This window comes from Coturnix japonica, chromosome 2 (genome assembly GCF_001577835.2).
Source record: "Coturnix japonica isolate 7356 chromosome 2, Coturnix japonica 2.1, whole genome shotgun sequence".
NCBI lineage: Eukaryota > Metazoa > Chordata > Aves > Galliformes > Phasianidae > Coturnix > Coturnix japonica.
In genome coordinates this window covers 7,915,663-7,928,404 of record NC_029517.1, presented here as the reverse complement: position 1 = coordinate 7,928,404, position 12,742 = coordinate 7,915,663, and the positions used below count along the sequence as shown (strand labels likewise).

At 39.1% G+C, this 12,742-nt stretch overlaps 1 protein-coding gene across 5 annotated transcripts in view; it reads left to right on the top strand.

Moving 5' to 3' along the window:
- The window catches only part of PTPRN2 (protein tyrosine phosphatase receptor type N2), a 621,717-nt gene that overhangs the window by 534,329 nt on the left and 74,646 nt on the right, over positions 1–12,742 (top strand). For all 5 annotated transcript variants that reach the window (XM_032442979.1, XM_032442981.1, XM_032442980.1 and 2 more), the window contains exon 14: positions 4,539–4,733. In XM_032442979.1, coding sequence (XP_032298870.1) covers positions 4,539–4,733 — 195 coding nt within the window. The remainder of the gene's footprint in view (positions 1–4,538; positions 4,734–12,742) is intronic.

Genomic DNA, 12,742 nt, shown 5'->3' with positions numbered 1-12,742 from the left:
GTGTGTGTGATGTAAGAGAAATGAATATAACACTGAGGTGTGTGTTGGCTGTACCCTTACTGGGATGCTGGGGACTCCTTCCTTGGAGCTGATGGTTCTGGCAGAACCTAAAGCTCTGAATACGAGGGGAAAAATTTAATACTGACCATTACTCAGACATGTTTTAGTATCATGCTCTTCTGTCATCCTACCCCCACCCCGGAGTGTATACATCAGTTTCTCTCTGAAACAAATATTTCAGTAAAACACATGGAGAGCTATCTGTGGGGTTTGCTTCCAAAGAGGCTCAATGTCTCCTTGGTTAAGAAGACCTCATATTAATTCCTTCAGGTTCAGAGACCCCTTCTAACAAAGCAGTGTGGTATGACTGGCTCTCTATCCATTTGTTGTACCTCAGCTGTGCTTCTTTGTATCTGTGAGGACAACCAAGCGTTAGAAACACTTTAAAACCTCATTGGAAGAGAGCCTTCTTTTTTCTGAGTGTAGTGTTTATGGTTTGTTTAAGGTTATCAATTATGTCTCAAATAAAAAGCTCTCTACAGATGATCATTGTGCTGTACTTTGAACTCATTTAACTGGACGTTATTTACAGAATATTTATCTTGGTTATGGCAGTTTTTGTCATGCAGTGATATTACTTTTCCATTATATATTGCATGTGACCGCCACATAAGTTTGATAATAAATGTTGGGAAATAAAAAACAGAGTAAGTGCCTCAGTATGATAGCAATTCCCATGTGATGGGAAATAATGTCATAAACTTCAAATTACCTTTTAAATAAATGTTTATGTCCAACCCATCCATTAGATCATAGCCCGAAGGGTCAGGAGGATCATTTCTTCATATTTCACTGTATGCATTATGATTGCTTTTTTAGGTGTAAATGATGTTTTTAAATGAAGAATGGCACCCAAACTATACACAAACAAAGGCTAGACGTTACTGAGTCGCAGTATGGCAGAAATAGCCCCAGCCACTCTGCTAAATATAGAAGTGCAGCAGTAAACTGAATTCATTCTTAGAAAATATTTTTAACAGTGCATGTGCTGAGACGATACAGAAATACAGCTGTTCGTTTCATTCCTACTGTTTGAGGCTTTGACGTTTTAGCCAAGTTCTAACTCTAATTATGGTTTGGTAGGTGGTGGTTTGCTAAATGCTTTGGAGAACTGGGAGGAGAATACCTGAGTGTGCAGTGAGGTGCACAGCTGGCAAGTATCCTATAAAGGAGGGTTTTAACCTCCGAGGGCTTTGTGTACTTGTGATGTGATGACACCTCCATAAGTGCCCAGCAGTGGGATTTCCCTTCAAGCACCAAGTGTGGAACACCCTGTACTCTCCATGCCTTTCATAGGGTCAGAGCAGCCCACCTTGAGTGTGATGCAAGCCTAAGTCCCACATTTAGATATGTACCTACTTTGAGCTGCACCTCCCTAGTCCCAGTGTCCTGAAGTAACCTATTTGCACCCTCCAAAAGCACTCTGTGTTGAAGTTTTTGTAGATGGCAATGTAGATGAAGCCTGAACGCTGAAGAAGGTCGCTTCTTCTTATTTCACTTTATGCTTTATGATTGTTTTTTAGGTATAGCTGATGCTTTAAATGAATAATGGCACCCGAACTATATGCAGAGAAAGTCTAGGCTGCAGATGGAGCTATGCTAAAGGGTGTCAGAATGGTCAGGTTTAACAGAGGGTGTCTTGGAAGAAGTTGCAGACATGCGAGGCAGGTGGGGAATGGCAGGTTGCTCAGACTGGGCTGCTGGGAGTTGGGGAGGAAGGGCTGCCCAAGGCCATTGGACCAATCTGGAGATACATTAAAGCAACAACAACAAAAAAATCTGTTTACAGGCAGGGAACAACCCATTGTCTTGAAGATTTAAAACACCAATCAAGAAACTCAGTGGTGATTTTGTGTGACTCTGATTCGACCTTCCTGTTTACATTAAACATTTTTTCTGGCTGCGTACAGTGACATGCTCGCTTTGTTTAAGGTATTTGACAGTTATAGCAGTTCTGGGAATAATTGTTCTGGTTGTATATATGTCAGGAAAGAAACATGTTGATATTTGGGATAAAGTTACTCTTTAAAAAGAACCTTATTTGTATTCGTTGTGTTTCTCAACCTTTCCTTCCTTTGTGAGGACTGTTAACATGTTAAAATCTGGCTGGAAAACAAAGATTCTCAGTAGCATATTAAATTATTTGTCTAAGACATTATTTTTACTTGGAAGCTAATCTAATCTAGCACCAGTTGGCTATAATATTATTTCTTTTATCATTAGCATTTGCATAAAAATGTTACATTAATTTTGTAGAGTTCATTTGTTCTTGATTCTTTTTTGTTAGCAGAGATCTGTAATCCTTTCCACAGTAACCACTTGTAAAAGCAGAGGATTATGACTTCGGGCAGGATATGAGCAGCAGGAACAGATCAACTTAAAAACAAAGATCCTGTTTGAGTACAAATGCTATTGTTAGTAGAGAGTTGGAGTGAATCAAGTGGCAGGATGTCTAGCTGAATAAAACAAATTCATATCTATGCCACATGGCATGCTAGCCAGAAGACACATCTTAGCAGTTCTGTGATAGACTATGTATTTTTTTTACCTTTACTTGTTATAGTTTTGCCTAGTTCAGTCAGCCACTCCCTCTGAGAATAGCTAGTATCAATTTGAAGAGCTTTCTGTTTTTTTGCAGATGTATTTTTCTGTCTAAAAAGTTTCTGCACTATTACACTTCTCCCAAAATCTGTTAAAGGCAGGATTTGAAATTGCCCTGCTGTAAGGTCATTTGGAGGTTAACAAAGGCCATTTTGGACTATTGTTGTCTTTTCTGATAACGTGTGAACATTCAGAAAAAGTGGTATTTTTTATATTTAAAAAAAAAAAAGTCTGTATTTTTATACACTTGTAGTTTGACTGACTTACTTATTTAACATTAATAAATGTGACTCGATTTCAAATTATTTTTTGAGATTTATATATATATATATATATTTGGTCTGTTGAAGCTGGTAAGAAGTCAGTAGAGGTAACAAGTGACAGAAGATGTTCTAGTGGAAGCAAGGGAAAAAATCTGTTTTGTAGATACTAAGCACCTCTAATGACAAGGCAAGTGGAAGCTTTGGTAGAAGACAGGCAAATGGAAAATGTGTGGAGGGGTCTTTAATCATTGCCACGTTGAAACAAGAGGAGCCTCCTTACAATGGTGTCAGTGGTTTTGTCTGTTTGCACGCTTGCTACTGCATGGATTAGGATCCCTCTTCAATACCTGAAAGTTTGTGAGGTCAAATAAAAACCTTTCTCCTAAAGTTCTATTTCTAACTCTTGTGTGAAAAAGATTGTATTGTGCTTGATATATGGAGTTCTTCACATCAACCTACTGATGGCACTTGGGCTGTAACTATATTATCAGTGAATGAGAAAACAGAAGCCACAGCATTTCAACAGTATGAATTCTTCAGACTGTATTATTTTGTTAGCTTGAGGCAAAAAACTGTGCTCTTAGGGCTCATCTGTGCAGAATGAGTAATCCACGACGAATGTGCAGCCACACTGCGCCTGCAATATGCCCAGATCCCATGGACTAACCAGTCTTGCTGTGCAACACAGGCAGCCAAATGTCTCTCATGGACAATAGACATATGCTAAAAAATGATAATTTTATTATACTCTCTGAGATTTTACTACAGATAAGTGATTCTAAGAATATTATTACAATCACAGTATAAGTGCGGGTCTGTTTATCCCATTTAAGTCAGACTTTTGTATTGAAAAGAGTTGCTTTTACCAACAGAATGTTCTGTTACCTAATCACCATTCTGTATTTTAATGTGAATTCTATGCACAGATGTGAGTGAAAATACTTATTCTTAGTGCAGTCTATTTTGGTGTTTTTACATGGCTTGCATTAGGGTGTGCAGTAGCTCAAATTTTCTTTCTTTGCCAAAGCTGCCTAAATGATACAGTGACAGATTTCTGTTTTTGTTCTTCATTAATGTCAGTCTTCATCCTCTCTGCCCCACATCAGGGAGGAGGCATTGTGAGTTTGCTGTTTTAATGAAGAGAAATGATGCATCTATCAACTAGAATTTATGGTGGAGGACACATCAATTCAGTTGCCTTGAGCTTGCTGAGTTTGCATATTCAGGGCCAAGTAGCGCTCTCAATTACTCCTGTGCAACCCCATTAACTTCAGTAGGTTACACAGTTCAAAAGTGGCTGTGTTGAAGGCAGGGCAGTGTTACGGAAAAGGGGAGATCTTTGGAAAAGTCAAGCTCCAGAGAATTATTCTCAGTTATCTGAAAGGTGATGGGTACGTAGCATAATTAAACTTTCCAAAGGTTTGGGTAGACATCATGTAGTAATTTCATTGAATATTTAAACTTTGTAGATACAGACAGCCTCCCTCCCACCTCCCCCTCTCCCCCCCCAAAAAACCACTAAAAAACACTTCCAGCCTAGAAACATATCGTAAATCATATGTCTCCTGTTATTATTCCTTAACCATAGGTTGTTTCTTCCTTCTCTCTCCACAGGAGCTATGCCGTCAGCGCATGGCCGTGAGGACATCTGATCGCCCAGAGCCCCTGCATGCTTCTCGTATCAATAGTGTTTCCTCTCAGTTCAGCGATGGGCCCATTCCCAGCCCCTCGGCTCGCAGCAGCACATCGTCCTGGTGTGAGGAGCCGGTGCAATCCAACATGGACATCTCCACCGGCCACATGATCTTGGTAAGGCAGTTTTTCTTCTAGGCATGTGAAATGTCATCAGAATGTGAGGTGACTGCTAAGCTTTTGGTGGGGGTTAACTTATACACAAATGGAGATTGCCTTTTCACAAGTAGAAATATTCCTGAGCCTCCTTGGTAATCTTAGCTTTGTATAATTAAAATAAAGGGATTTTTATTTCCATTTCTTTCTCATTATATTGTTTATTTTTCTCTCTGGGGAATATTCTTTTATCTTTGGCATACACATTGTTTGTGTGCTTGCTTCTAAAAAGATAAGTCTTGCTTTGTCCTTTTGTGCTATTAATTTACGTTTAACGCCGTGTGAACAGCTGAAGAAAATGCTAAATTTCTGATCAGGTTGTTTCTTTTTCTTGTGTGTTGTTATTGTGCAGAGGTATCAGAGTTGAGAATGCAGCAGAATATTACATAGTAGTATGGAACAATTTCTTTTTCATGGAAAAAGGACCTTAATTTTGTTATCCTTATCAGGTTTTCTTCCCTCTAAGCTGGATCTCTTTTATGTTTGAAAGGATACAAATATATTCTATTAATGAAGGCCGCTTTGGAAAACTTGGGTTACTTCCAAACCTAGTTTGTGATTAGTGTCAGTGTAGAAGATGGACACATGAAAATCCACCTATGTGCATGGAACATCTATATCAGCCCATAAACAGAGGCCAGTGATCGGGACTTGCTGCTTGATTCTGTCTTTCTCTCACTTCTAAGTGTCTTGTTGGGAGAGCTGTGGAGTAATCCCTGGGTTTTGTCCCTTAGTCTTTAAGTATTTGCTGTCTTTGTAGAGTGCATTGAAATTGACTGAGAAGTTGTTAGGTGATGGCAAAGATCATGTTATTTTGTGTTATTTCACTTTCTGTATTTGATTTCTGCTATTTGTTAGTAGGACTGATCTCAAGTAAGGACGCTCTCCATTTGGTACCGTTGCCATGCTTTTCGACACTTCCCTGTTGACTTATTTATGCACCTCTGTGCAACTCTGAAGACTGACCTGTGGGATTTCTAAGAAGGAAGCTTGTCTCCATTATGTGATACTTTGGGGTCATATTTGTTTCATTTCTTTCTCTTTTTCTGGATTTATATTTGAAAGTTCTATCTATCTTTATAGACCTTCTTTGAGTTCTTTTAAGTCATCTCACCTAATGGAGAATGGAATGAGGGCAGGCAAAACCCATAGAGCTAATTTGACACCAGCCACATTACTGACCTCCTTCAGCCTTGGTCAAGTCAGCTATAAAACTGAGCAAAAGCAGGACAGGTTTGAAAACCAGACTCTTTATCTCAGAATGTCATCCTGAGTAAACACTTATTCCCTGTCCCTGCAAAAAAGAGTTAATTAAATATTAAGTTAAACACTGATGGACAATTGCAATTTGGAGAGGGTGCTACCATGGCAGAAAATCATATGTCACCATTCCTATTGTCCCATTTTTGCCTAACTGGAGTGAAATTCACTTGATTTTCCTTTCAGAGTTAAATAAAATGCTTGAGAAAAAGTACTCCAGTTGTCCAGCCTCAAAGTAAATTCAAGTTCCTGTGATAGTGCTCCATATCTGTATGGAAGTAAAAGCAAAATTTCCTATATATATAGCAAAATGCATTTGATATTTCCAATCCATTCCAATTACTTGATCAAATTCTTTTCTTATTCTGGATATGAGAATTTCTTCTAAATTGCTATAAAGCTATATGAAAAAAAAGTCTATGAATAAACTTTTAAATAGAATCAGATGATTGCACAAGATCACTGTTTTGGTGTTCAGTGTCCATGATACAATCAATCTAGTTTAACCCTGAGCAAACTCATACATATGTTAGCTAACTAAGAGCATATGTTATATCTTAGGTGGTAAGGGTTCAAGGAAGGGTAAAAGAAACTCTGTAGTGTCTTGAGAGTACAGACCACAAAGAGAGAATCAAAGTAGTGAATTTGTTTAGTCTGAACTGAACAAACAAAAGTCAATGAGCCAGAGAAGTCTGTGTATTGTGCTTTGAAAGATGGGATAGAGAAAAGTCATTCCTAATGGATGCAGGTGATACAGTTAGGAAGAAGTGAGTTAGAGTCAAAAGGATGCATTTAGCTTGGATATCAGGGCAAGCCTAATAGGAGGGTCAGGCAAGCACGGGGTTGTTTACTTAAGGGAGGTAGTTAAACCATAAATTCATGATTTGATGAAGGCAAAACCAGGCTAGGTTTACATGGGAAGATCAGCATCACACAGTTGCAGCACTAGGGCAGATGATTGGACTTGATCATAATTACTCCTGTTTTGTGTCACTGTGGGTCACGCTGAAACCAGAGATCTGACCCAATTTATGTTTTGCTCAAAAGTAAGTGCATGTGTCCTTAATACCTTATTTGCCTGAATCTCTGCGCCTCTGGAGAGGCTGTGACTTGATGAACTTCAGCCATAGGAAGACTCACCAGAGATGAGCTCTTCCTCCATCTGCCCTGTAGCTACAAGTTGAGGGGAGTAAAGAGTCCCACTTTGCAACTTACAGATCATTCAGTGCAAGAATTTTCCCAGTTCTTCCTATTTCCTGCTGCTAGATTCCTCTCATCTTCTGAATTTTTAAAGATATTTTTTATGAAAGATATCTCAATGCTTGAAAAAGCAACAAGAAATATTAGCAAGGGGCCCAGCAAGAATAGCAAATGCCATCTGCTTTGCAGGGTAAATGCACTTATATCTCTATAAATGTGTTTTTCAGCTCCACAGTGCATGCAATGTAGCAGTTAGAGGAGTTAGGGCTCCTCAGCCTTTATTGTTCATAGGTGCCAAGGCCTCCCAAGAGAAAATGAAACAATAGATTACTGTGTAAAGTGGCAGCAGGAAATATTTTATTTTGATTTATAAACAGAATAAATCTTGAATTGAAATAACTTAGAATAAATAAACCAGCAACTGCTAAGTGACTCCACATAGTCCCTTTCTTTCTCACTGGTCCTGTTGATCAGAAATGCTACCGTAAAGTTCATTTAATTTGCTAGAAATGTCCAAACCACCCAAGCCTTGAGTCTGTTGAAGTTTGTGGCCAGCCACAAGTATATTTTTCTTAGAGGACCAGCTGCTTGTTGTTAGCTGATCACTTGCAGAACTTGAGGTCTGGAGAAACCAGGAATCTGCCAAACCCATGTGGCTGTGGGGCAGTCTCCTCAGGTGAACTTAAATCAGTCTTTGAGAGTCTTGGTTTCTGTCGGTTTTCTGTACAGTAAGGGCAATTTCTGTGCACTGCTGATGGTAGTATAAGGCAGTTCGTACCCTAGGCAGTGCAGAGTAGGGAGGACTCAGGAAGCCCCAAAGGACAGCCATACCAATGTTCTGTGCTTTTTTCCTTTTTCACGTTCTTTTTCCTCACATTTGCAGCAGGAGGATGGCCCATATGGCACTTTTTGATTCTGTCATCTTTCTAAAAGTTACAAGCACTTTGTAAATGTAATTAGAGGAGCATGTTTTATGCAGTCATGTTTGTTGCACTGACTGTCTGATTTCAGCATAATCAACAACAAAAAGGTGCCCTGAATTCAGTCACTGTTGTTTTGTAAGAAAATGATTGTTTTCCAGAAGGTCAGAGCGAGGGAAAGAGCAGAAACTTGGAATCAGATTTCCATCCACTTTATTCATATGTGTACATCCATATTTCATGTTCCATGAGAAGTCCTAATAAAGTCCTAATAAACTTCTCCCTATAGTCCAAGAGAAGAACCATGGGAATTTGAAGGTATCTAGGAGACATAATTTACTGCAACCCCTAATTTTACGTACATTTCAGGTACTCGATGAAGCAGTGTTTCTAATTTGAGTCCATAAATTGCCTTTGTAGTTGATGAAGAAAGTGGGTGGCTACAGAGGTCTACAGAGAATTAAACAGAGAGATTTTCTCTTGGGACTTCTGCTATTCTGCCTGCAGCATCCCACTGACATCTTCAACCTCACAGAATCGTAGGATGGTTGAGGTCAGAAGGAATTTCTGCATCCTGTCCAACTCCCTCTTCAAGCAGGGATGTCTAGAGCATGACCAGATGTCTTCTCAATGGCTCCAAGAAAGAGTATCTCCAATTTAGATGAAAGAATCTCTAATGTTCATATTCAAGCACAAGTTCAGCACATAGGTTAGGTAGATTGGATTCCACATTTGCTTCACATATTTCCCTGCTTGTTTGATTAAAATAAATAGAACCTTATGAATTTTTTAGTAAAGAACTGTGGTGAAAGAAGGGAGTTTATGCTTTTGATAACATTTTGATGTAATTTTCTGAATACTATATATGAGAGGGAATTTTCAGAAGCAGAAGTGATTTTCTGTGTTTGAGTTGTTGGGTTTTTTTCCTTATAAAGATACACATGCAAAATTTGAAACATTACATATATAAATTAGAGTTTCAGAAAATGTGAATTTCCAAGACCGTTTTTGGTAGTTGTATAAGCTGGTAGTCTGAGGAGTGTTCTCCCTGAGGATACAAAACTGCTGTATGTATTGGAAATAATAATGGTTTGTGATAGTTCATGCATACTCTGGTATTCAGTAGGAGAATAAAGTATCTTTATGGGGTTGAACAAGGCAGTGGGAGCAAATGAACAAAAGACTGAAATTGAGAGCTTTGCCTGGAGGAGGTGTAAGTCCACTTGATCCCTTTGCCCTTAGCATTATACTTGTTAAACCAAAAGGACCTTCCCCACAGAGAAGCAAGGGATGGCCTGCTATGAGAACTGCTTGTCAATAGGAAGTTCTTGTGGCCTGTGAGCACCATTTGGGGTACAAAGATGTCTAGGGGACAGACACTGCTGCTGGGAAGCCAGTCATAGCTAATAACTTGAATTTTGCATGCAGTTCCATTCTGATGCTTAATCAGTGTAAGGCTTCTTCATAGATTCATAGAATCATAGGATGGCCTGGGTTGAAAAGGACCACAATGATCATCTGGTTTCAATTCCCTGCTATATGCAGGGTCAACAACCAGACCAGGCTACCCAGAGCCACATCCAGCCTGGCCTTGAATGTCTCCAGGGATGGGGCATCCACAACCTGTTCCAGTGCATCACCACTTTCTGAGTGAGTTTCTTGAGAGATTAAGAAGGGTGACAAGGAGATAATAGTTTCCAAGGTTGCATCTGGGGCTTTTTGATGACATTGGTATCTTATAGTTTCTGCATGGTCATTTTTGGATGAGTTTATTAAACCTTTTTTGAAAATGAACTCCATGGGGCAGCTGCTATAGATTTTCTTTTAATTGAATGTGGAGGAGTGTGGAGTTGTATGATAGAAGACACACTGCAACAAAGAAAAAAAAAAAAGTGAATGTTAAATCCTCAACCACATTTAGTTGAAATTCTGGGTATTCTTAAATCTGCAATGAAAGCATGAGCAGAAGGCATCTAAGCCCACTTTCCCAAACAGAGAACTCACAGCATGTGTGGACTGATAGTACTGTGCCAGATGCAGGCGTACTTTCCACCTTGAGTTTAATCCCAGTGCACACAAAACATTTCCTGAGCAAAGGAGCGTAAGGAACACTGTGTGAGCATACTGAGCATACTGCACTGCCTGGAGACACATGCTGCAGGGTGATTAATGCCAGCAGAGACAAAGGTGAGATGTGCAGGAAGTGAGAACAGGGTCTTTGTCGCAATTACCGTGTTTGATTAGTTAGCAGCTTTGTTGTTTGTTTTATTTTCCCATGTTGTTTTTTCCTCCTACCACCATTAATTTCTCTGTAGTTCCTCATGAATTTAGAGCCTATAGATACTCTGTTTATAAAAGCTTCCTCCTGAGAAAACAAACAAAAAATCCACCCTTGCATGGAAAGGAAGGCAAGGCAGTGGCAAAGTTCACCTAAAAGCGTGAGCTCCTTACACATATGTTAAGTGGATCTAAATCCCAATTTATCTTTCAGTTGCACCAGTATAAATAGATGTAGGAGTCTCTTGAAATGTGAGTCCCAGGAAGGCTTTGGCCCTAAAGGCCATTTCATCACAGACAGTCAGATTAGAGCAGCCACATGAGAAAAGGCTGTTGTGCGTATGGCATCACTCAGTGACAAGATAGCCAATATCCCCTAAAGGACTTAAATACTGTGGGTGAGAAAATCTTTACCTCTCTCCCTGACTTGTCACATTTTTAGGGACAAGCAGAGTTGGGAGGTTTCCTGTTGATGAAATGGCATTTATCCTTTCATTTTAGGATGTTGTTTCTTTTTTCCTCTCTCTCTGAGTGTTTAAATTGTTTGGAAACATTTGCCTGTGTTTATTTAAAAGTCAGAACTTGAGATACAGTAACAAAGAAAAGCTTCCAAAAAAGTACAAGAAGTCTTGTTGCTTACAAAAATGGCTCTGCAAACAGAGCCAGAAATCCTATCAACGGATGTACGCACTCATTTCTGAAATAAAACTCAAAAAATATGCTCGTGAACCGGTTACTTTTTTGCATTTTTATTCCTGTTTCATGTTCAGTTGCCTTCCTCTTTCTATATTAATCTTGTTGAATACTCCTTAGGAAATAACAACAATTACAATCAACGTTAAATTAGGAAAAACATTCCTCTTGAATACAGATTGATATTAATTTCAAAATCTTTTTTTCCCCCCCTGAATTTCCTTCTGTTGGTTGTTTTTCCCAAATGCATTCACCATTAGAATTAACTTGCCAAGTTTCTGTAATACATCTTGGTCTGTTGCTTGACAGGGAGGTGTTCATCTCAGCTTCCTGCAAGCTGCTTTGGTTGAACACTTTTAGCTACTTTGTACCTTTCCAAGAAAGGCTATTAGTAGAAAAGAAGAAGAAAACATCTTTGCCAATATTGTAGAGTGGCAATCTTTAAAGTGTTGCATGGGGTGAAATACTTGGTGCTTGATTAGCTTGTGCAACTGGGTGCACCAAGTAAAAAGAAAGGCTCATTGCCATGGCTGGCACAAAACCTGGTGGCTCTCTGACTTTCTTCCTGCATCTTTCAGCTTTTCTTCATTTCTAGTGATAGTCCAAGTATTGTCAAGGCAAGATTATTACCCTTTGTAGCACATACCATAGGAAGAGGTGGGAGGTTGTTTAATGAAAAGGTCTGCTTTTTGTTCCTCTGTACTGAAAACAAGTAGAGGTGGATGCTCACCAAGGAGGCTGATGGTCTTTTGGCTCTGCTTTTCTCTGTATTTGTCTTTGTATCAAGTCCTTGATAACACATTGTAGAAGATTCAATAATTAATGGTATTTTGGAAATGTTATTTCTAAGGAGAAGGGCACTAAAAGTGATTCAGAAGGACTTCTCAGGATAATGAGATTATATTGCCGGCTGCAACTTGCTTCTTGGTGCTTATAAAGAGAGGAAATCACACTAGCCCTATGTTTTTGCACTAGCGTACTAATTGCAGTTGAAAACACTCAGGAAATCTCCAGTGATATATTGAGGAGTTCCTTCTCTTTGTGTGTTGCACCAGTGGAAGTGATGGTTAAGACCCTGCTGGCCATGAAGGCACCTCCACTGAGTCAACTAAATCTGTTTATGCTCATCTTCAGGGCAAAATGAAAACAGAAAAACAACCCACCAAATAATATACTTTCTGAAACGTTTTCTGTCATGAGACCTTAGTTTGGCACTGTTTTGTGAGTAAGGTATCTGAGTTTGGGTGTTATTTTTAAAATATAACATGTAGGACACAGGAAAAACACTCCTATGACGATCAAATTTTGCATATGCACCCACGACACAGCTGTGGAAAAATTTTCAAATAAGGAGATAAACACTGAAATAATCTGTGAAGTACGCTTGTGGATGACTTAATATTTGCTGCTTCATAAAGGAGGAGTGTGTTATTTTTTGGTCAAAACCAGATACAATGGAGGGTTACTACCCTCAAATATTCCATCACCCATAGCATGTCCTTACTAAACATACACTTGGGCAGTGATTTTCTCTCTTTTGTATAACTCCTTTTTTGTTGTTGTTTTGGGCTGGATTAGTGTCTCATTTTTTTTCTGGTTGACAGCGTTTCCATGTCTCTC